The 26123-nt window shown below is 35.7% G+C and overlaps 1 protein-coding gene across 4 annotated transcripts in view; it reads left to right on the top strand.

Moving 5' to 3' along the window:
- The first annotated feature begins 3080 nt into the window (after positions 1–3080).
- Positions 3081–26123, top strand: part of LOC120624436 (protein outspread) — a 407014-nt gene continuing 383971 nt past the window's right edge. For all 4 annotated transcript variants that reach the window (XM_039890977.1, XM_039890978.1, XM_039890975.1 and 1 more), the window contains exon 1: positions 3081–3533. In XM_039890977.1, coding sequence (XP_039746911.1) covers positions 3417–3533 — 117 coding nt within the window. In that variant the 5' untranslated portion in view covers positions 3081–3416. The remainder of the gene's footprint in view (positions 3534–26123) is intronic.

Genomic DNA, 26123 nt, shown 5'->3' with positions numbered 1-26123 from the left:
AATCAAATAACCGTCTACTGACGTCTGCTCTAATCAACAATTGACACTGACACTTCACGATATTTGACAGTTTAACGTCAAATTCTCTATTCACGATTAACGTCAAATTCTCTATTCACAGATAACTTAATGATAAATAATAATATTATTTATCATTAAGTTATCTGTGAATAGAGAAACCAAAAATTTCGGGTGCTGATATTGAATAAATAAAGAAATACACAGAATCAGTTCAAGTATTTATTAAGTCAAGTAATAATAATAAAGTAGAACTCTTGTACAAAACGTCTCAATGAAGGAACATCAATATTTTTATTTATTATCTTTCAGTCTTAATCAACCACATCAGTTAAAATAAATAAAGTTAGCTTCTAAATTGGTCGATTGCAATAAAGCATTGTGTATTGCTGCAAGAACTATTTTATTTTTGTTTTGTCCAGGACAAGAATCTGAATACAAGATCAAAAATTAATAATTAATTTGTCAAAAACAAAGAAATATATTATATTTCTTTGTTTTTGACAAATTAATTATTTATTTGATTATCTCTAAAATATAATTTTTATTAATACATAACTATAACCTAAAATAAACTATTTAAAAACTAAATAAAATCTAAAACGTCCTCGAAACCACCGCAGCGAGGCACAGTTCCTAAGATGCTGGCAGCATTGCCCCTCTGGATGGCCAAACTAATTCGTTGGCCAAGGTAACTGCCCGCTCTAGGATCACCGGTAGACTCGATAACCCTTTTCGATAATTCTTTGAAAAGGGCTCTTGCCTCCGGACCCCACGGTCCCAAAGTCATTAATGATAATTGAAGTTTCGTGCTGCGTTAATATTATGTTAATTTTAACAAATTCTCGTGTCACGAGATGTTTAATGAAAAACTATTTATAACTGCATAATGTAAACTGTGCCCGCGTCTGCAACCGCGTATATCGTAGTGTACCATATCAATATTTTTTATTTCTCGGGTTTAAAAGTATTCCTTGTCAGTCTCCAGGATTCAATTTGTCTCGGTGCTAAATGCCGTAATAACCTTTATTCATCACCGGAATGCGAGCTATATCTGTGCCAAATATCATTAAGATCAGTGCAGCAGTTGAGTCGAATATCCTTACTAAGATTATAAAATATGCTAAAGTCCCTAACTACGACGTAACGTAACAAACTGTTTTTTTGTATAGAGTTATTTGAAAGGACGACTTTTTATCCTTTGAACAACGAACCGTTTCCACGGCATTAGAAAAAGCGAAGAGAACGCGGATTGCAGCTCTCTCTCATACCTATAATATAAGTACGGATTGAATGTTAGATTCAATTTTCATTTGTGACAAAACAATTTTTTTTAAACATAGTAGATACCTATTATAAACATTCCTACTTTACTTTTTGTTTATCTAGTTAATACGTTTAAAGGAAAAAACAATACCTGTGTACGTGAGGAGGTAAAGCAACGTAGAAAATGATGTTGTAAATATCCGTAACATCATGATGGGGAATTTTACCTGTCCTATGTCCTTTAATTTTACAGGTAAACCGAAAACAATAAGGATTTATCATAGCTTATACTTATTATTTGAAGTAGGAACTAACCTACCTTCAGTTTTTTCCCCATGGTGAGATGTCGTGAGATTTTATTCAACCCCCTCCCCCATCCCCAAATCTCACTTGAGATTTTTCAGAATGTGGGTTTCTTACGTCAACTCTTTGGATTGTTAGTAATTTTTTTTTAAAATCACAAACCGAACCCCTTTCCAACGTAAGATTACATGAGATTTAACATGACACCCTCCCCCCTCAAAAATCTCACGTAGGTATTTTATGAACGCCCCCTAATGAATAATAATAATATAATAATATACTACGACAATACACACACCACCATCTAGCCCCAAAGTAAGCGTAGCTTGTGTTATGGGTACTAAGATAGCTGTTGAATATCTTTATGAATATAATACATATAAATACTTATAATATACAGATAAATACCCAGACACTGAAAAACAATCATGTTCATCACACAAACATTTTCCAGTTGTGGGAATCGAACCCACGGCCTTGGACTCAGAAAGCAGGGTCGCTGCCCACTGCGCCAATCGGCCGTCAAAATGAATGAATGATAAGAATGTGAAAATCACGAAATATAATGTATTAGGTACTTATATTACCTACAGATAGACCTGGGATAAGGGATCACGAAGTTCCGCTATCGTGTTCTGGATCGGCTCAACAATAGTACCTATTTTATCGAGGTATATTTTACTTCCTGATTAAAAGTGAGACTCAAAAAAAATATATAGTAGGTACTTCAAACAACGATATGATTAAAATCGTTTATTTCAAAGTATTATGTACCTACTTGATTCATTCAAACCATAAGGCAATATTGGGGAAGAATTTTATTCTCAACACGATTCTTTGAAACTTGGTTTGTGGGCAAATCTTATTACAATGACAATCTTTCTTTGTTTTTAGGATTATGAGTTCCTAATGTTTAAACGACTGAACCGATCTTGAAAATATTTCCCCGTCTAGCTTGCGCTCTCGAGACGAGGCATAGGCTTTTCTAGAAAAGCAACTGCTTGTATACTTATATAATTAAACTAATATAATTATGGCTAGAACAAAGATTTTAACTGTATCAAATTAAAGAAGTAAGTATAATATGTTGTTTTAATACCTACTCTTAGTAAGTTTCTACATGTTATTTGTAGTACGTACTATTAAATTTAGCACACAATATATAGCGACACCTTTAGCATTTTTGTTGAACTACTTGAACTGATAGAGAGGTAAGCGGACGATCGTGACGCCAAACTAGCAATGAATCTTACCAAAAGGTACCCTGATACGAGATGGCAGCACAAGTACTTAAATATTAATGAATTGCGGGAAAGAGACGGCATGTGATACTATACTTCTGGTCTGAGTGAGAAGGAACATACACGCACACTTCGAACGCACCACTACATCGAAGAATTCGTTACGGACACATAACAAGAAAAGAGAAGTTGTAAAACAACAACTGTGTTGGTTGACTCTGCTTGGTTTTCTATCAGATGTAAAATGGACGGGCGGTCGTGCCGTGCGCTCGCTTGTAACGCGTGCTCGGTATAAAATCGATGTTTATTTTGACGTGAATACGAATATTGTTTACGCGATTGTTCGACTTCTTCGGTGTTCGGTTACCGGAGGAGATAGTGTTGTGTTTGTGTTTTTGATTTTGACTAGCGTTCGCTTCGCAGTTCACTTAGTGATTTCTCTGATAGCTCACTCACCGGTGGGTGCGTGATAAACTATACGTGTATAAAAATAAGGCGAATACTCGTCTAGTGTGGGTGTTTTGCAGTACCACGATGCTGTTTACGGTGACATAGTGAACGTTGAATTGACCCTGACCTCTGACAACCATGTCTGGGCGATCGGATTGCAGGAAATTCGCACCAAACATCTTCAATAAGAGCAAATGCACAAATTGCTTCCGGCAGAAGGAGGAGCATAGTGCCGAGGCTTTGGAATCCAATCGGGTAGGTTTATAAATAAGCAAAAAACGCAGTACCACCTTACCTAACATTCGAAGTTTGAACATGATTCGCGTGTAGGTGTCCGCTGTATAAATGTGTGCGTGCCGTCTACTTCAGGTGTTGAATGTTGATCTAACGGACATCAGTCGTCATCAAATTAAAAAAAAGACAATGTTGTCGGTTCAAAGAAACAGCCTAGTTCTTTTTACTAGCCTAATTCAGTAGGTATATAGCTACAGCGAAATTTTGTACCGCTCTAATAAGTGTTACGCTATTGTAATGACATTTCGGCAAAACTACCCGCATTCTATAATAAATTCTGTAAATGACTTCGCTTTCAAGAAAGCAAAATCAAAATAGGTAGATTTATTCTGTAGCTATACCTATTAGGTGTTGGTCAATTAAGCACATAGGTTATTGAAATTAAGTTTCAAGGTTTATTAAAATTTTAAAACTACTATTCATTCTTTATTAATGTAGGCCTATCACAGGCACTTATGAAGCGTTCATACAAATACCTATGTTTACATAATTGTACGGGGATAGTGATAATTTCGTTCGCCAACTTAAACCTAAAGTTACGAGGGTTCCAAAATTTAATTTAATTAATTTTTGACAATATAGGTACTATTTAATAATTAAATTTTATGTCGCAATGTTATTGGCATCAATAGAATTTAAAACAAAAGAACGTATTTATCTACCTAGCTACTTAACCATTGAATTCATTCATAATAGGGAACCAAAAAAATCGCGTGGGCTGGATCCTACTTTAATAAAATTTAAATATTTTTTTCGACTATCGGTGACTGCGTGATGTTATTGAACACTCTAAATTAAAATGCTAATTCATAGTTATAAATAGCTAGGTACATTACCTAATTAGGCAAGCCCAAAGAATCCTGCCCAAACATCACAGACAAATGACCAAGAAACAGGTAAGCAAAAAAGTAGCTAGTTAGAATTTCGTTATCTTGAATGCTCTATTGAGTTGAGTAGGCAGAAATAATTTAATAACATGGTTAAAGATTAATTAGGTATGTAGGTACCGAATAATTCATTCAATGTAAGAAATAGGTTTTATTTTGAAACACAAGGTTTATTTATTCGAGGTTTAAAATTTTGAAATAGAAACTGGTACAAACAGTAATCATCATCATCATCATCTTTATTAACCCATGACCGGCCCACTATAAGGCACTTGACTCTTCCCACAATAAGAAGGGTGTAGGCCGTAGTCCACCCCGCTGTACGAATTTTTGGATTCAACACGCCATTATAGGCAACTCTCAGGCATGCAGATTACCTCACGATGTTTTCCTTCCCCGTTTAAGCAAGCGATGCAAATTACTTGGACACTTGGCATTTGAACTCGACTCCCCGAAAGAGAAGCCGAAGTCTTAACCACTAGACTATCACCAAACAATATAAATTATAAACTTGAAGAACTAAAATTGCAGGAAAAATTTTGCATAATCTTGCAAAACCGTTATTATTACATATCGATATCATGGTTTCAATCTTACCAGGCAAATTCTGCATTTATTAGGTGCCTACCTAGGAATATACGAACTGTTTAAATTATATGTATATATGCTATTGTTATTTAGGTTCATCTTAATACATATAGCGTCTAATTTTCCAACGTTCCTATTAACAGCATCTGAACTCTTAAAATGGGTACTGAGACGACTGATGAATGTTTTTATGAATAATGTACATAACCCTTTCTCATGTCCCGTGCCCTTTAGAGGGCCACTAATGGGTTGATATGATGATGATGATGATACATATAACACCCAGACACTGAAAAACATTCATGTCCATCGCACAAATATTTTTACAGTTGTGGAAATCGAGCCCACAACCTCAGACTCAGAAAGCCGGGCCGTCAAAACTGAATATAACTAAGCTTAGGTCAACGAAGCAGCAAATAAGGCTTAGGTCATCCGTACGTGCCCTATGATAATACTCATTTTATGTCTCCCTAGTACCAATGTAGGCACGTAATAAACATTTTAAGCTAGGCTCTCAGTTTAGACAGCTGAATGTCCCACTTGGGAGCGTGTCTGCGAATAAGTCTAGACTTGTTACTTAAGGCCTACTTAATACAATATAATAAGACATTAAGTTCGTTTCGTAACCTGGTTTCCGAGCTTTCGTGAATTTCCCAAGCAGTTAATATTTACAAGACTAAAGTAATTTATCAACCATCTTTATTTTAAGCCTTCAAAAGCTATTTATTACTGTTAAGTTTATAATCTATTTACGTATAACTAGCAGCTGTACTCTGCCACGCTTCGCTGTGGCACATTGTGATTGAATGGTTGAGAAAAATTGAATAAAAACAATCCTTGATGCGTGTTTATATATCATGCTACAATTTCATCCCGATCGGTGCAGAACTTTTTGAGTTTTTGAAGCGTACACAAACCAACATAACATTTATATATATATATAGACTAACAAAGAAATCATCATTGAAACTCATCGATTCCCATTAACTAGAGTTTCCTGATTTTTTTACATTGAACCGCGTGCAAGCAATAAAGTTTTTAATTCATACATTTAGTTTATCAATTAAGTACTGTTAACATTAATATGAGCTCGAAGAAATCGCTACGAAGCGATAAGACGGCCAAATTGTTATGCGTTGTTTTGTTATACTTTTCTTTTTTTATGAACTTTTGTGATGTAAATATACTTGGTGGTATGAATGAATGAATATACTTTAACAATAAAAAGTATATCCATTCATTCATTCATATGATCTCTCTTACAAAAGTCTACAGAGATAAAAAAAGCGCAGGCTTATTTTTGAAAAATAAAAACTAATTAAATTGTGGACATGTAAATAATATGCCAAGTAAAATTCTAGCTTCAATTTTGCTTCGAATGTGAATCAGGGTTGCCAAATTTCTTTTAACCTAACTAAACTGTACCAACTTATAATTTTTTTTAAATTGTAAAATAATAACTTTACATCATTATAAGCGAATTGTGTTTCCGAAAGTTCTAAATATTGTTGTGAATGGCAATGCTTAGAAAAATCCAAGTTTGGCTTGGAGATACCAACATATACCGGTAAAAAATATTTTTTTGTAGTTATTAAAAATATTTTAACGTGCTTATCTTATTATTTAACGTGTAATAACACCCGAGTGCAGTGTTTTGTGATGAAACTCTTCGTATCTATTTCAACGATATTCCACGTTATTCTTAGGCCACATCTAGTTTACATCAGGTGAGATTGTGGTCGAACGCTAGTCTATTACAGTCAAATAAAAAATAAAAGTTTATTAACAAGGCTCTATTAATATAGATTGATAACTATTATAAATTGCACCCGCATAGAGTACAATACTCTATTTTAGAGTATTGTACCGCACAGTATGTTTAGTACAGTAGTATTGAGTATTGGGCTGCCAACTGTACTGTATTGTACAGTTGGCAGCCCTAATACTCTCATCACAGTTTGTGCTACTCAAATCAGCTCAGTTTATAATACTCTAAATAATAATATAAATTGTTAACTGGGTAGGTACCCAGGTAACAATTTTCAAGTATTGAAGTAAACAAGCACCTCGGATGCGTAATTTTACAGTAGAATACAAAAATAGACGACACCGCATCCTGCCTGGGCGCACGCAACGGGATCGCGCGTCGGTGTGCACTGACCTTCATTCCTTCATTGACTGTCACGCAACATTTTTTCCGACCACGTTAGATACCGGCCTGATTGCGTATACATTTAAATCGCTTAAAAATGAGCTGAAGATCTGGCGACGATTTTTAAAATTTAGTAGAAATGAATAAAGAAAAGGAGACGAAAAAGTATGATATCAACCTATTACACAATTTGTTAAGGCCGTAGTCCACCACGCTGACCGAGTGCGGATTGGTGGACTCCACACACTCTGAGCATATTATGTAGAACTCTCAGGTATATAGGTTTCCTCACGATGTTATGCACAATCTCTTATACCTACCTCAAAGTTGCATAATATATTATATCTATACTGCCGTGGAACAAATTAATTGTAGGTTACGTACCTACCCACGGAAATTATTAAGTATTTTATTTATAGTCAAAACTCAAAACAGTGTACGTTTACGAACACCGTGGGGCACTTGTTCAAACATCGGCGACATATATCTCACATTGCGGATACCTACTTAAATTATGATTTGATTATAATTAACGTAATTATCTTAGGCACGTATTTAATTAATAAACATATATATATATATCATTCTGTCGTGAGGCAGATCAAAAAACAGTACTCACCTCTCCTCTTCCCGCGTGTTACTACTACCATATACTGCGATCGCCAACCCGTCTGACCAGCGTGGTGATACTGAGCAAACCCTCCCGTCGGAAAAGGCCTTTAGTGGCGTGCACTTCATACATGCACAAAAGCACTGCCTACCCTAAAATTTATATATATAACTCTTAAAAGAGGAGGATTTTTGTCGTTTTACGCAATTTTCCCACTGTATGCATACCCTGGTAAGAAAACCACTGCCAGTAGCGGACTGTTTTAGGTCTTGATGAAATATATTTATATAATATATGTACCTATCTTGTAATTATGCTACTTTTTTTATTATTCCACTACAAGTAAGCCCTTGAATGCAATCTCATCTGGTGGCAGAGGCATGCATAGAGGGTATGCACAGGTATGCAGATGATAAAAAATGAAGAAAATCTCCAGTACGAGTTAAAAAAAAACTTAAGGGTAGGCATTGTTTGAGTTATAAAAGGCCTACCCTTAAGTAATTATAACTCGTACTTGAGATTTTGTTCATTTTTTATCATCTGTCTTCCCTGTGCATACCTTCTATGCACGCCACTAATTGGTAGTAAGAGATGATGCAGTAGAAGATGTTAGCGCGCAAACCTGTTAGGGAGTATGGTAGTCATACCCCTGATCGGTTTCTACGAGACATCTCACCAGAACATTGAATCGCTTAGCGCACAGAGTACCCTGCTACCCGCAATCCGTTATATATTACTTTAGTCACCACGTACGACACTCGCGGGAAAAAGAGGGGTGGAGACAGTTGTATTTTGATCTGGCGTCACCACACGGCATAAATGCATTGAGCGAAATACCCTGCCGGATTTTCGCACTGTTAATTTATGACGATAGCTAAAGTTGATTTACAGATTTGAACAATTAGGTAGTATCGTATCCTACCTACAAACATAATATTTATTAAATAACTAGGACTAAAACCATAGAAAATACAACATAGCGTACGCCCTAAGATAACGATGTTGATACAACACAAAACGACGCATTAGGTAAGTATAATAGAAACGTGACGAGATGTCAAAGCCAAGGCTAGCTGACCGACGATAATATAATACCTACATTAACTATGAAATGACTAAGGACACTTGTTCGCCTAATATCCCTCAGTGCCTAAAGACTAAAGTCTTCGAACAGTTCGTGTTACCAGTCATGTCGTATGGCTCCGTAACGGTTGCTTATCATGAGCCATATTGGCTGAGGCTGAGATATTAATAAATAAATATACTACGAGTTACGACAATACACACATCGCTATCTAGCCTCAAAGTAAGCGTAGCTTGTGTTATGGGTACTAAGATGACTGATGAATATTTTTTTAATGAATAATATACATAAATACTTAAAATATACAGATAAAAACCAGGACACTAAAATTTTTTATTCACGGCAAATGAAGCCGCTGTATTGAATAATAAGGAAACGTCAGATCTTCAAATGGCGCGGTTAGGGCAATCATCTTGACAAATGCTCCTCTAACGAACCGAGCGGGCGTGTTCTGTGTAAGATGCGCGCGCGCAGGTGACGCGGCCAATGGCGAGCTAACGATCGATACAATAAGCTAAACGGACATGCTAATTTTTTTCACGGTGAAAGTTAGCACGCCATTTTTTCTTATTTTATTTTAAAATTATCATATATAATATTTAAATCGCGAAAGCCAGACAAATGTGATCGGTGTAATTCATTTTCTATCTAATATAATCTTTTCTTTTCGGGTTCAATTCCCACAACTGGAAAATGTTAGTGTGATGAACATGAATGTTTTACAGTGTCTGGGTGTTTATATAATATATTAGGTATTTATGTATATTATTCATAAAAATATTCATTAGTTATCTTAGTACCCATAACACAAGCTATGCTAACTTTGGAGTTAGGTGGCGATATCTACATTGTACAAAAATATTTATTTATTTATTTATTGTACGACTCTTAAGGGTATATTAAGATCTACATCTACATCGAATAATCTATAACCTTCCTCAAAGTGCAAAAAAAGAGATTATTAACCGTAAAAGAAGATTTGAGTTTTCGTGTCAGAGATATCCAATATCAAACGAAAATGATCGAAATCTAGCCGCAAGTTAGCCGGCGTCTAAGATAGCGATAGAAGAAAGATAAGTTTCGTCTAAGATCGAGAAAAAAATATTCTGAGACCAAGATATAAGTGAACAGTATAAACTGGTATATGAGAATAATTTTAAATCGAATACACTACTTAGGGATGAACTCATTAAGGCAAATGAAAAAACATGTCGATAAAATAAAGAAATGAAATGTTATTCTTTCGTAAGACCTTGAACGATACTGACACCGAAGAATGCAGAACAATTTTTTTAATAATTAATAAAAATTTGCATTCTTGCTCGTAACCGTATTAACTGGGACATTAATTCAGAGATTAACAGTTTATATTCAATCGCACTTTAAAATACGGATCGCGCGTAGTATATTCCGTAGTCATAGTTTTTTTTTCCATATTTATATATGTACCTACATATAATCCTAGTTAAATTGACTAAAATTTCCTTCGGTAATTATACGTTTCTTAATACCTCTTGTCTAGTCTGGTACCAGACTTCAAAATATCTAGCTAACACTCTCTCGGGCATCAGTAACGCCAAGCTATTTAGCGTACCAGTACGATGTTTAGAAACTGTTAGTTATTAAATTGCTATACTCTTTTCAGATTCGAGTTGCATTTTCTTATTTGTTGTCGTATGAAAAAAAAACTTGTAGTTGTAAACGATAAGATTAGCTAGTTTACCCGCTTTCGCACATTTGTGGGTCACACACATGTGTTTAACCAAATTCAACATTGCCGGAACAGGTTTGAGATGTTTTCGTTGCGGCTAGTGATGTGATACTTGCAAAAGTATCTATATTAATATAGATATTGCAATATATATTTTAGAATATAATTTGAATAGTCCTCTTTTTTATTAATAGATCCTTAGAGCGAAATCAGAATCAAAAGATATTAATTCCAAAAGGCATATTTTCACATGCCTTTTATAAATCAATCGTTCAAAGTGATAGTGACAATTCTATTTGTTTACATAAATATGCTGTACCAAAATCCTATTAACAATATTACCTAGAGTAAGGACATACATATTCTTACACAAGAACTTTATTATTAATTTATCCTGCTCTATTTGATGGTAGTGCATTCCCTGTTGCCTTATTCAGTAACGTTCCTTTCGAATTCATTTAATATGACATAACTTTTAAAGTAATTTGATAGTCATGGTCGACAAGCAATTATCATAAAATGATCGGAGGCTCGTCTGAATAAATCAGCCGTGTTTCTTTCTTGTTACTTTCTTAAATTAAAAACGAATTAAAAATCATTATTAACCGTATAGTATACCCATAGTTCATTATAACTCAAACTCCAAACTTCTCTATCCAATTAGGCTAATCCTAATTATATGCTTGGGAAAAAGATTATTTTTATCGTAACGTTATAAAGCTATCGAACCCTTATACAGGGACATCCCTAGTCCCAAGGCGCCGGCCCAGCCGCACTTTTGCGGTTAATGCGTAAGCCCAAAACACAAACATCAATGTAGTACTTTGACACACTTTGTGCAGACCCTAATGAGTCCAAAGCTTAAAGCAAGGGAAGTCACACGTGTAAAGTGACCCTATTGTTAGTTTATACGAAGACAAAATGTTATCTAAGGCCCCATCTGACCGTTGAAACTAATCGATCAAACAAACTAAATTTAGTTTATGAATTAAACGGGGTTCAAAGATATAGTTTAAGCATTCGAGTAAATCATGGTCTTATTAATCTTGGCTTCCAAAGCAAATGGAGAAATCAGTCGTTGGTTAGCCTTGGGTTAAACGGTAATAAACTTGACAGCGGTTTAACGATAACCTGTCAAATTTGTATGGAGTTTTCTTATCATGGCGTTTGGTTATTCATGAATATGCAAGTACACCAATTTCTATGATGTTTTCTTACTAAAACTCATAATATATAAACCCACTACAGGGCACGGGTCTCCTTCCACAATGAGAGGGGATAAGGCCGTAGTCCACCGCGCTGGCCTAGTGCGAATTGGTGGACTCCTCACACCTTTGAGAACAGTATGGAAAACTCTCAGGCATGCAGGTTTCTTTACGACGTTTTCCTTCACCGTTGAAGCAAGTGATATTTTAATTGCTTAAAACGCACATAACTTAGAAAGAGGTTAGTTTCATACCCCTAAGTATGGATTCTAGTGCAACGTTTGAAGAATATACATTTTAGTCAATCTCAGTCAACCGATTTAAGTGGACTGATATTAAGACTGCGTAAACCACCAGTCAGATATATAGGTATACAGAATTAAAAAATTACAGAAATCGTGTACTAGACATATTTTGAAGCATTAAAAACCACTCCACTTTACTAATGTTTCTCCAATAGACTGTAAGTGACTTCATTCAATTTAGCAGTTGCTAAATTATTTACCTCTAATGCTAAACTAGGATAAGTTTGTGAGCTAGTAACATTCAGCGGGTGTGAAGTGAGATTTGCGTTTGCACTGTGTTTGGACGCAATGCACTGCATGCAATAATAGCTGAACGTGGGTTCTGTATGTTCTTCATTCTGTGGCACAGACGATGTTTGTGAAGAGGCTCACATTTTTTCCACGAACAAAACAAACCACTTGATCCATGCACGGGTTTCGTAGTATGGTAAATATTTACACAGTGTAAATCGTAGCGGTGTGCACGACAGATTTATGACCGCTTTTCAGAGCGCCCGGTTTGGACAGAATGAATTAGCGGGTAGGCTCAAATTGCTTGTTTTTTAATAGGAGTGCGCGGTAGTATAGATACTGAGTCAAGTTGTATGAATAGGGGTCGGAACTCGGAGTGTGCTACATAAATAGGCCGTGATAGCCTTGTGGTTAGGACATCGGCTTCACTTTCGAGGGGCTAAGTTTGAACCCCTCTATCATTTCTAAGTTATAAGCAATGAAATATCACTTGATTTAAAGCTAAAGGAAAACATGCATAGTCTCATAGGAGTAATAGAGGAGTTCAGGATAATGTTCTCGAAGGCGTGTGAAGACCATCCATCCCCACTTGGCTAGCCCGGTAAACTATTGCCTAAACGCCCTGATTCTAAGAGGACCGGAAATGGGTTGAAGATGATAATATGTCTGCCTGTCTATAACTTAGGTCTACAAACGGACTCACCTTGGTATTCCAGCAATTTTCTCTTTAAGATATGTGCCTCGTCCATTGCCTTTGAACTCTAGTTAAGTTTCTACGAAGCTCTTAATTACCTTCTCAATTGATTAAATAGAGTTATAGCTCTCTCCATCGCCGATAAGCGACTGAGCTAAAGTATCAGACTCCCTGCAAGGCTAGCATGGGCGAGAGACATTTCCCTCAACAATTTCCATTGTCATAAACTCAAGCCGTATAGTACCTATAGGTATTGAAGTATAGTTTAATTTACAAAGCATTGCTTTATATGGAACTTACTATTATAAATATGAAAGTGTACATGTTTGTTACTCAATCACGCAAAAACGCCTTAACGGATTTGGACGCAATTTGGCATGCATGTAGCCTTTGACATGGTAAAGAACATGGGCTACCTTTTATCACGATCCCTGAAGTACTTCCCAAGGGAAAATTGAAAACTGTTTACGAGCTAAGCCGCGGGTAGACAGCTTTGAAATTTGGTATGCATTTCACCTATGCTTTGGAAAAAGACAAGTACTTTCTATACCGATCTCTCAAATAGTTTCCGTGGTAGGATTAAAAATTGTTAACGAGCGAAGCTTTAAACCTAACTAAGAAGTCCACGCAGTCAAACTCGCGGGCAGAAGATAGTATGGAATAATTTTCACACAATGTACAAACATTTGAATACACTTTGCACAATGACTCGCAAAATCTTAACGAAACGTATACCGCCTAAAAAGGCGTTAACTAAAAGATATTGTCGAGATTTGCCTATTTAGCGTTTCATCAAACAACGACGCCGGGTTATCCAAATCCGCTCGTTGAACCGTTACCATTACAATGGGTTACCGTCGGATACAGTTCAATTCGACCAACAACAATAACCAAGATGTGGGTCGAGAATCGACGACGCAAAACTCAATGACAATTAAAGACTTAAATAGAATCTTAAATTATTTTGACTAGGGACTTCCGGTTATATTCCCAATATAGGATTCCACATCTTCATATTAACCTATTACAAGCCCACTACTGTAGATACTGGGCCGGAGTCTTCTCCCACACTGAGATGGATTCTACATTAAACTCACAAAAACTTTTTTTAATTTTTTCTATTCCATAAGTTAACCCTTGACTGCAATCTCAGACGTGGTAAGTGATGATGCAGTCTCAGATGGTAGAAGGGCTAACCTGTAAGGGACCAGAGACAGTCGAGGGTTACCTAACGGTTTCTACGCTACTTCGCACCGAAACACTAAATTGCTTAGCGACACGTCTTTGTCTAGCCACGGCCAAAACCTCCCACCAGACCAAATCAGAGAAAATTTATTAATATTAAATTCCAAAATTTCCCCTACAGGGCATCGAAAATCGTAGATAAACTAGCTACCTGACCCGGTGTCTCACGGATGCACTGTAATATTATAATATGGAGCAGTTGCAAGTGACTAATAATAATACGATTAAGATAAGTCTTTAAACAATTCTGTGGAACATCAATTTGAACTTTTATGTTAGGTTAAGCCAGCATTTGCAATGTACAAATATATGTTTGTTACAACGTCATATAATCTTTTAATTTCTCGGCTATAATAATATGCATGAATATAACATATAAACCTTCCTCTTGAAACCACTTCTATTGCCGAAAACTGCATTAAAATCCGTTGCGTTAAGATCTAAGCGAACCGACAGAGTGAACGACTTTGTTTTATACTATGCATATATAAAGAAAGATTAAAAACTACATATTTTCAAAATCTTTTGAATAAGGAGTTGTATGTCGTAGTTTATTTGCCTGGGTTTCAATTTTAAACTAATGTTTAATCGATTATATAATTTTTTTGCGTCGAAATAACCATTTTCATTACGATGCCACGGCCATCAGGCATGTTTTATTGAGACGAAAGACTAATTACTGTCAAGTAGTTCAAGGGCTTGCCTGTCAACATAAGATTAATAAGGGTAAGATCACGCTGGAGACTTTTTGTTATATAACTACCGTTAGTCGTGTCGAGCTCAGTCTTCCGTAACTTGCACAATGCGACATGGAAAAGATGGAAAAGTTAGAATTAGCAGAGCACCAAATTTATTTCGAGCGCAACTTCTATGTCATCTTCTTTATTCTTACCATTGTCAAGACCATTCTATCTGTTTTATGACATTTAAACAATCATATTTTTTGACAATCGTTGTTTGTCATTTGTGCTTTCTGTCATAAAGTGTGGTTTGAATCAAAATTCATGAATCAAATTCAAATTCAAAAATGTTTTATTCAGGTAGACCTCATCACAGGCACTAATGAAGCGTTCATACATAATATACTATGTTACCATTAATGTTAGCTGATGGTGATAACTACAGTCGTTAATTTAAATCTAAAGCTAGGAGGGATCCAAACGCGCACTATTCTAAGAAGAGCCCACAACAAACTAAGCTAGGATTTTCTTTTGTTATCACCATCTCACAGTCGAACAGTCGAATTAAAACGAAGGGATGATATGACAAGCAACAGTGATAAGTACGCACTAAAATTAATAACAGATTCAATGTACATCATCTCAAACAATTTGCCTATCGACTTTAGTTAAAATCTTGATTTGGATCAATAAAATCTTATGTTCCTTCATGTTCTTCTTACAATAAAAAAACAGGGTAAAGCAACTTTTTATCGCGCGACACGTCGCTATTGAGATCTAATAGCAACTGTTAAGTAGCTCAGAGGCTCGTCCGATAAACGAACGGTAAGCATTCTCACCAGATTCCTGGTTTCGCGGCGAACTGACACTTTGACAGGAATGACAGGTAGATGCGTAAAAAAAACGCTACGATCGTGCGTCGTTTTTTGTGCTACATTTTTGTGGTCGACTGAGTAATTGTGATGTTGAACGATTGGTTGCAAGTACAAATTATTTTAAGACAAGCAGTAACGTCGGGCTCGAGTCAAAAAATATTTTAAATTATAAAAAAAAAAATATATACATTCTTGAGTTTCTGGTGCCGCGGAATTATTGACAAACCCGGCAGTGTCGTTTTAAAATGTAACCACTGTAACGGGCAGTGCTTTCGTGCATGTATGAAGTGCACGCCCCTGCTATAACTGTTATAGATATAGGTCCAGTGTCTAAACATTCTATCAGATGTTGCTACTCGATTAGACATGAATGGCCTAAACACTAAGTAAATAAGTTAATATACTACGACAATACACACATCGCCAAAGTAAGCGTAGCTTGTGTTATAGGTACTAAGATGACTGATGAATATTTTGATGAATAATATTATGTTTCACATTTTGGAGAACTCTCAGGTATTGAAGTTGAAGCAAATGATACTTTAACTGCTTCAAACGCTCATAAATGAGGAGGTTATATGAACAGGTTACGACAGGAATCAGATGCAATATGAGAAGATAAAGCATTACAAATTAGTTCCAAAATTAAAAAAAAATACAACCGATAACCGGATAACCTCTCCTTCTTGTAATTCGGTTAATAATGACTTTATTACAAAATTAATATTAATTTTCATTGTTACATACGAAACACAAAAATTCAATCATATAGCGTGGCGAAGCGTCGCCAAGGCCTGTGTCGCCACGCCAACAATCAGGTTTAACCTCCGCCTCCGCCATAGATGTTTCACATAAAAAAAACAACGACCCGACCAAGTAAGATGGTGCGAACTGTATCTAAATTCAAGGCTCTCGATCAAAAGTATACGACCCGATGAACATACTCGCATATCTTTATTGCACAACATCTCAAAAGCACTGATTGTTTATTGTCTCATTCGTTACTTGTTTCGCCCTTTGTACGTAGCAATAAGGTATTTGACCTTTTGATGTCCTTCAGATAAGTTGATATGCAAAACCGCATTGCGATGACGTAATGTATCTTGCAGCGGTTCGGAAAATTCATACCAATGTTTATAAACTCGGCGATTAAGTAATAAAGTTTGATTAAAAGTTAGTCAATTACTTCATCAGTTAAAAAGAAGTAACACTTCATTGCACGCAAATCATAAAATAGTACAAAGTCAAATTTTTCTTTATTCAAATAGGCACCGAGTTTTTCATGGGCTTAATACTTAACACACATCTTGACGTCCCTGATTTATATAAGAATTTTATTTATCACCATCATCATCATAGCAACCCGTTACAGGGCACGGGTCTCCTCCCACTACGCTATGTGTAAGTGAGCAATTGTTATAGGAAATGGTTTTCCAGTTAATATCACGTGGACCATCTGCTTGGTCGATCAATTATATATATATATATATATATATATATATATATTAAATATATTTAATATATATATATTTACGTTACCAGACGTCGCTCTAAACTGTTTTTATAACACAGCTGTTTTTGTATTTTAGCGACGAGATATCGAGTTTGGTAACGTAGTTACTTTAATCGAAGAAAAATTAAAATGCATTAAAGTGTGTATGACATTAAAAAATCTCCAATATCATTACGCGCCCATCTTTAAGCATCTCCGCCGCTATATTGACACTTTAACGATCGCGTCGGAAACAGAACATTTTTTGTAATAATGTTTTAATTAAAGATACGTTTTATCTCATCCCAGCGCTATCGGTGATCTTGTCTAGACCATGAATATGTATGCGTAAACGCACCGTGACTCATAAAACATTTGCCGGTTAACGATGATATACAATAACTAAAAGACACTTAGGGCCTGCTGCGACCTATTGACGACTTTTTGACGGCCTTTTGTGGGATAGCGTAAACGTAAGTTTTGTCACTTTCTTAATGTTGATTGTCAAAGATAAAATATGAGAATAAGCTATCTGACACTTATCTAAAGGTGGTGAAATTGGTTCTTAGAAATTCAAAGCTGTCTTAAGGAGGGTTGACGTAGGCGTAAGAGATGCCAAAACCAAAACCAAAAACAGAAAGTCCGTCTTTTAATTCGAGGAACACAGCACAATCAATGTGTATATACAAATATTTCCATTGTTGTGAGATAGTTAAATTAAAACTAACGCAACGCGCCCTGGTCTAAGAAGAACACCATTGTAAACTAAGCCTTCGCGAAAAGTGTGATGTATTCATCTTATACTGCACGGCGATCATATAATTTTATTAAATGTATAGCCGTGTTTATAAAGTTATTTATATGGTACATACACCAAACTGAGTGACAGTGTAAGACTGTGGAGAAGTATATGATAAAACCTCTGAAATAATTTACAATTAATTAATAAATTATCGATATTTAGGGACATTGCATTAATATTATATTATGGAGTATAAAAAGACTACACCAAACAGATCTTCGGCAATGTCCCTCAATATCGATATCATAATGGATTGATGAAATTGAAAATTACACAATACAGATTCTCCTGCTTTTCGCGGAGTATAGCAAATTAAGCTTAATTTTCATAAAAGACGAGAGAGAAGATTTATCATTCAGCACTCAGCAATATCTTTGGCGATGTAATATCTATGGGTGGATAAGGTTGGTAAATAAAAGTTGTTAATGACTAGAATCCCATTGAGCTGATAAAGTTGTTTATATTTTTAAGCCAGTTGTATTAAAAACGTAACGTACTGAGTGGAAGTAGTTTTCAATTTACGTGTAATTCAAATTAAAAAAAAAAAACCTAACGTTGAGATTGCTCGCCACTGCGAACAGATATCATTACTTTTTATTGACTTCATCCGAAAATTGAAATCGACATAGTTACAAAGATATGTCCTGACAACGAAAAACTATGACATTGTTATAATGTTTAATGCCTATGCGATCACTACATATATATCAGTTGCTACCTGAGGTACTAGGTAGTGGCGTGCACAGGGTCTTTAGCCAGGGTATGCATAAAGCAGATACATGGCATAAAATACAAAAATTCCCCTCCAACACGAGCTACATATAATAATTTGTGTAGGCAGTGCTTTTGTGCGTGTATGAAGTGCACGCCTCTGGTACTAGGCATATATCGGTCACAACCCGTCCAGAGCATTGTCCGCGTGTTTTTTTAATCCCTTAAGTAGGACCTACTCTGCTATTTTTCACGAAAAAAATATATTTTGTGTTGATTCCAGGATGCAGTCTATCGCTGCTAAAATTCGTTACTCTCAGATTTTCAACATAAAAAATCTACTTACATTAATAATTATTTTCGTAACTATATATATATATAAAAGTATTGTTTTATATTTTTCAAGGACTTGCTGTCCTTAGATTGAGATGTAATTTCGGCACACCTATTTCGCTTCGGTGTCAATGCAATAAAATCATATTAAGGCAGAGAAGTCAAACTCTGCTATTGTTAACGTCGCTGTAAACCAAAATTGTGTTCGTTAGCTTGCTATCGATTTGACTAATTTAAGTTCATTTATTTGCGGCCGGTTGGCAGAGTGGGCAGCGATCCTGATTTCTGAGTCCAAGGTTTTGGGTTCGATTCTCACGACTGGAAAAATGTTTGTTTGATGAACATGAATGTTTTTAGGGTCTGGATATTTATCTGTATATTATAAGTATTTATGTATATTATTCATGAAAATATTCATCAGTCTGAGTACAAGCAACGCTTACTTTGGGGCTAGATGGTGATGTGTGTATTGTATTTATTAAGTAGTATATTTATTGATGGATTGATCATATAAATAACTCTTAAATATTGAACATAATTACACTGTAACAATATGTTATGGTTTTATGGTATACCAGAATAGAATACCAGTGAACAGTGACTACACTAAGAGTTTCTGTGTGGACATATGACGTTTCTTATTCGAACCTAGTTCCTCACTGTCACTCTATTCTATCCGAAGTACCTACTGCGTTCACGATGATACTACAAGCTTTGACAATAACATACGTCAAATTAAAGTTCACGAGCCGCCATGTCTAGGCAGACGCGATGTCACATTACCAAATACACGAAACCAGTTCCAACAAGGTGCACCTTGTCAGATGAGAGCCAAATATATTATTTCTTGATATGCCGAAGATAACCGTATCGTTTGGTTTTTTGAAACTTTATTGTTCAAAACCGAAAACGAGACTGTATTTCGACCTCTGATCTGTATCTTTGAGATTTTTTTTTGGAATTCATATAAAGAGGAGTATATCATTCGACCCGTATGCATATTTCGTCGATGTTCAACCATAACGTTTTATTAGGGGAAAATATTTTAGTGTTAAATCAATTTTAAAGTTGATGTTAATCTGATAAAGATTAACATCTGAAGATTTGTCTGGTGGGAGGTTTTGGCCGTGGCTAGTTACCACCCAACTGACAAAGACGTGCCGCTAAGCGAATTAGTGTTCCGGTGAGATGTCGCGTAGAAACCGATTAGTGGTATGACTACCGTACTCCCTAACAGGTTAGCCCGCTACCATCTCAGACTGCACCATCATTACACCAGGTGAAAATGCAGTCTTGACTGCTAGCTTGTAGAGAAATAAAAAAAAAGGTCTCCGGAAATAAGAGCAATTAATTGTTCAGTAGCCATAAATAGAATAACTTTTAATCATTATTACTAACTACGAAAAAAGTTGAAGTTAGTTTTGTAAATTTTTGTAATTTTTGAATCTGTAAATCCACAACCAACACGGTTTTAAAATCCTGCCTCCTGTTCAGTACAAAAAATATACTAAATCATAATAAAGGAAGTTGTGGCCAAGTAACCACTTAGGTCTTTAAGAAGTCCCTACTAGTGACCATAGACTTTGGAGAATCCTCTATTAGTTTTTTTTAAAACAAAAATTCATATGCATCGAGCGTTTTAAAAGAAAACCACAACCAACTCAGCCAGGTTAATTTAAGTGCACCAGCTGGCTCATACATATATATAATACCCGTATTTCTCCAAAAGAGTGTCAACTCTCTCCAGCTAAATCTGTCTGCCGTAAAATGTGTGTTTATATGTTTTGTACACACCGTAATGGTACTTTGACGTTCTGAGTTAAAAGATAATGGAGTTTTAATAACAACATCATTATTCACTAATTGGTATTTTGCGTTGAGATTGGATCGTTTGAATTAACTTCTCCAATAATATGAGTTGGCAATACAAATTAAATATTGTAATAAGTTTTTAATTTTTTACTTATGTTTTCTTTATATTTTTGGGTTCTTGTTCTTAAACATGATTTTTAAGCCTTACCTTATAATGTATATACCTACCTATAAAATTATTATTACCCAAAGATATAATGCAAGTATTCGTCCGGCTTAGTTCGGACATTATTGTCAAGCGCCAGTCATACTTGTATGACATCTTTTTTTTAAACCTACCCTTAACCGATGGCCGGATTTCCTACCGTAAGTGTAAAGAAACAAATAAACTGACAACACGTCGCAGACAGGGCATACTATAGTCTAAGATCCGGCATAATAAATTTATACCCTCATCTGTTATTTATAAGTGATAGGAAATGATTAATAGATAATAAACTCATAAATACATATTGCGAATAGATTGCCTAGTGAATTCGCGTGCTGATAATGTAAAATAATGTATTTTAAAATTAAGTTTATTAAATCGACTTGCTTGCCGCCCTGTGTCTAAAATCCCGAGGATTACTTGTTAAAACTCGTGTGCCTATTATTACACCGGCTACCATGTTCTGCAGACCGGCACACACCACATCATTGCATTGGTGCTTTGCGCCAGAAATAAGCATGGTGGTGTACTGCCTCGGACGAGATCTATCACAAAAAGTCATTATTCACTACTCTCATGTGTTACTTACATGTGACTTTTTTCTGACGCTCTGAGTTACAGTGCAAAACTTCGTTCCTCTTAGGGTACATATACCTGTCTTCTATTAGAAAAGAGATCTGTGACCAGCTGTGGTTTAAAAAGTGCCTGAGGATTATGGTTTAAAGTCATTGGGATTATCATGAGGTGTACTCACGATATAAAATAGAATGAATCCTGTGCAATACAAACACGCCAGTAGTGAAACTTCTGAAAAGTAGCCTTCGAGAAATTGATATGCAATAGTCATCAACCTAATACCGGCCACTACAGAGCACGGGTCTCCCCTCAGAATGAGAAGGGATTAGGCCGTGGAATTGGTAGACTTTACACGCCGTTAAGAACAATTTGAAGAACTCTCAAGCATGAAGGTTTCCTCACGATGTTTTCCTTCACTGCTTAAAGTTAGTTATATTTTATTTCGTTGAATTTAAAACGCACATAACTCGATCTCCACGAAGGGAAAGCTGGAGCCCTACCCACTTGGCTCTCAGCGCATTCGATGGATATAGCATATTAGGATATTAGTTTCTTATTTTTGACCTAGCATAATTTTTTTTTTAATATTTTGATAAATTAAATCATACATCTTGTAGGATAATTAGGTACCTATAATTAATGCTCTTATCGTCAACCCCCTTCACCCCTGTTTCTCAACATTCTCCGCCGTTCCTCTTTTAATGGTCTTTTCATTGTACCATCTATGGAAACGTTCTGATTGGCTAAAAAAAAAAAGCGCGGGAAAAAAAGTAATTTCACATTGGCCAGAATCAAGTTGTAGCAACTTCATTGACTATTTTTGAAATTCTTGCTAATATCATGTCACAGATTATAAATAACAAAAAATCACGACAGTATTTTAATGTAAAATATTACATCACATAACATATTATTAGGTAAATACCCACATCTAGTACATATAGATGTGGGTACCTACCTAATAATACACATATACATATAAAAAAAATATAATACAGTTTCGATGTTCACTTAAACAGGAAACAAGTGTCAAAGTCCATCTCTTTCCGACTTATCCCTTAACGTGTTTGTTTGTGTGTTTTATCGTGACACATTTTCATTTCATCGAGTTTCAAATCTCAACAATTCTTAATAAGTTTATAACATCCGCAAATAGATACTTAGTCTAATCTATTTTTAGGATTCACATCTAGTCTCTTAAGGAAGTCGAAAATCGGTCCGGTTTGCGGCGAACCGATTACCGTTAAAATATAAAAGTGATATGCAAGTCGACTGCGAATGGTAATTTCGTAATTGCCAGTTTATCCACGTCCATACATACCTATTATCATGTACCTGCATGTAAACTTAACCGAATAAATATATAAATATAACGTTTCGTTGATGCGATACGTGTTGAAAATTGGCTTACATTGTTGCTAACGCGATTTATTTTGCTAGGGGTTGCCATCGTTGATTATTCAAAACCAGGATAAGTTATTTAATACTCCTATTTATTTAGGTTATAATCACTTACCTATTAAAACATTAGTTGCCGAGATTTTTATTTTTAATATTGCATTTTTAGTGTTATGACGTAATTGCGTACTTCATATAACTACTTAGGACGACTTAAATTTTTATTTTTATTACTTACCAGCTGTTGCCCGCGACTTCGTCTGCGTTTGATTTTGTTTTTTGATGTGGCATTAAATTTAGTTGTAGACCTAAAAAAATTTAAAGCATTCAGTATCGCTAAGCATTAAATGAGGGGTTTGCTGCTGTCAGCTACGGAGTTCTGTCCTCTATCTCCAACCACAGTTTGGGCAAAATTAAACGCATATTATAACGTTTATAGTACAAAAATAATTATTTAAATCGGTTATAACTTGTTGGAGTTATGGTGTAAAATCGTCAAACACTCATCCGCTCTCCCTAAGCAATTGGGCTAAATGTCGGGATAAAAAGTATTCTATATTACTTCTAACACTGCCAAGAATATGTGTACAAAGTTTCATGAGGATCGCTTACGTAGTTTTTGCGTGAAAACGTAACAAACAAACTTACATTGACATTTATAATATCAGTTTTAAAACAAACAGTTGTAAAACCATCGCCTATAAAGAGAGGAATACTTCCCAGGGCATGCAAGGAGCACGCCCTGGGACATGCCGCCCTGTGCCCATCAATTTGAGGCGTAGGTGTTAAGCCACATGTGCCTGAAATTACACTGGCAACTACGCCCTCCGAGCTTCGGACCGATAGTACTTCCTCGGACGAGCTCTGTTACAAAAAGCTCCTACTACTAAAAGCCAGGACTGTTCCTTAGAAAGCCAGGACGTTTGGTATCCCTATTTTAATGGAATAAAGATAGCAAAGAAATCCAGTAATCACGAGTGGACTAATGATGAGAAAAAGTTAATGCAGCTCTTTCTTGACATGGAAATTGGAGTGCCCTGTTGTTTTATTTGTTAGGCGCGCACATTAAGTAGGCTTTGCATCATCAAACGAGACTGCGAACTTGCGAATGCCTATGGTGATTATTTTTTTATAGCTTGCTATTTTTTGCTGTTTCATTAATAAAAAAATATAAAACAGCGTACGTTCGCCACATGAGGACATAAACATGAGTACATATTCTGCAGACTAATCTTTAACAGATTTAAAGTTAGAATCCCACTGCCCTCCGTTTCCAAAGAGCGATGTAGAGGTAAGACCCACCATGCTGCTCTAATGCAGGTTGGCGTAGGTACTTAGTGGCTTAACGTGCTCTCCGAGGCACCGAATAAGATAAGGAAATAAAGATTCGAACTTACGAAGCCACATACCCGTTCAGTTAAGCCTAAATAGCGCAATCACATTTCAAAAAAAGTATTTTTCTTGCGCTAGGATGGTATAAAATTAATCCTTTAACTAACTATTTAATGCTTTCTAACTAAAGCGAATATACGACACATTTATTCGTTACTTACGCAATAATATTACAGAAAATTACATGTAATTACAAACAGCGGTCTAACGCGACTCCACGGCGCCTGCGCTTCTTCTAACCCATCAGTGTTTAATTAAGTCGCAATTTTCCACTAATTCCACTAACTAGTCTAGTCGACCGATCCAGAAGCCTTAGGCTGTTTGAAGACGTAATCTCAGTGTTTGGACTGATGGTCTGACAGCCCACCCGGCATTGCGCGTTTCGTATACCGATTGTCAGGAAATTCTAACATTGACAACCATAAATTATAGATTTTACACTGCCTGTAGGCCTTAAACATGGGATACAATTTAATTTTTTTGCATGTTTATATAACAAGTCTTTGACCGAAGGACTGACAGCTTACCCGATAAATAAATAATTAAATATGCATTAAAAATGTTCTATTAATATATTACCGAATATTATTATCTAACCGGTGATAGCCCAGTTGATAGGACTTCGGCTTCACTTTTGGGGGGCCAAGTTCGAATCCCAGAACGCATCTCTAACTTTTCGAAGTTATGTGCGTTTTTTAAGTAATTAAAATATGAAATGTCAACATCGCATATAAAGGTACATAACATCGTGAGGAAAACTGCATGCCTGAGATTTCTCCATAAAAAAAACCTTTCTCATTGTGGGAGGAGCCCTTTGCCCTGCAGTGGGCTGGTCTACAGTATTTAATCTTTTCAAGTATCTCTAATTAAAGCATAACTTATTCTAAACTCGAACATAGAGCTATTGAAACTTTTATCCTTCTCTCTTTAACCTGGACACTTAAGCACCGCTGCCTTCATTCCCACCACTGCCATCGATCACAGATAATCCATAATTTTAGCAAGTCCGAACAAAGATCTTTTTTCTTAAATAAACATACAGGCAAAGGCAGTTTTGCCAACAATCCTATACTCAACGTTCCAGGAATAAAGGTGATTCTTTGTAAAATGTCTGACATTAAAAGTCCCAGTTAATAAACATAAAGAAACACAGCTCGCTGCAGCGAACAAGAAAAAACGCACTTAATAATAAAGTTAGTAAATTATGTTAATAAAAAAGATTCCCAGTCTTAATTTACCACTTTACTTCTCATTTAACAAGAAAAAGTGAAACTTAAAGTGCAGTAGTGGCGGCTCGGAACATAAAGTTGTCATCGTACTTTGTAAGCGTTGCGTTGCGCATGCGTGAGAGATATGATACTTTCCTATCGGGGTGCAGGAATTAATGGTTTTCTGACACGATATATCGATAATATTTTTATTAGCTTCACACTTTATCGCATTATTGATCTACATGCAATCGAGACTAAATCTCGTTATATCAAACGTTATTTCCAGCACACAGATTGCTTCCGTTTGCAGTTCAGGTTTATTTTTTAAATATATTTATTTGATGGTAGA

Source organism: Pararge aegeria, chromosome 6, assembly GCF_905163445.1.
Source record: "Pararge aegeria chromosome 6, ilParAegt1.1, whole genome shotgun sequence".
Lineage (NCBI taxonomy): Eukaryota > Metazoa > Arthropoda > Insecta > Lepidoptera > Nymphalidae > Pararge > Pararge aegeria.
The sequence above is the reverse complement of the archived record's forward strand: the minus strand, read 5'-3'. Positions and strand labels throughout refer to the sequence as shown.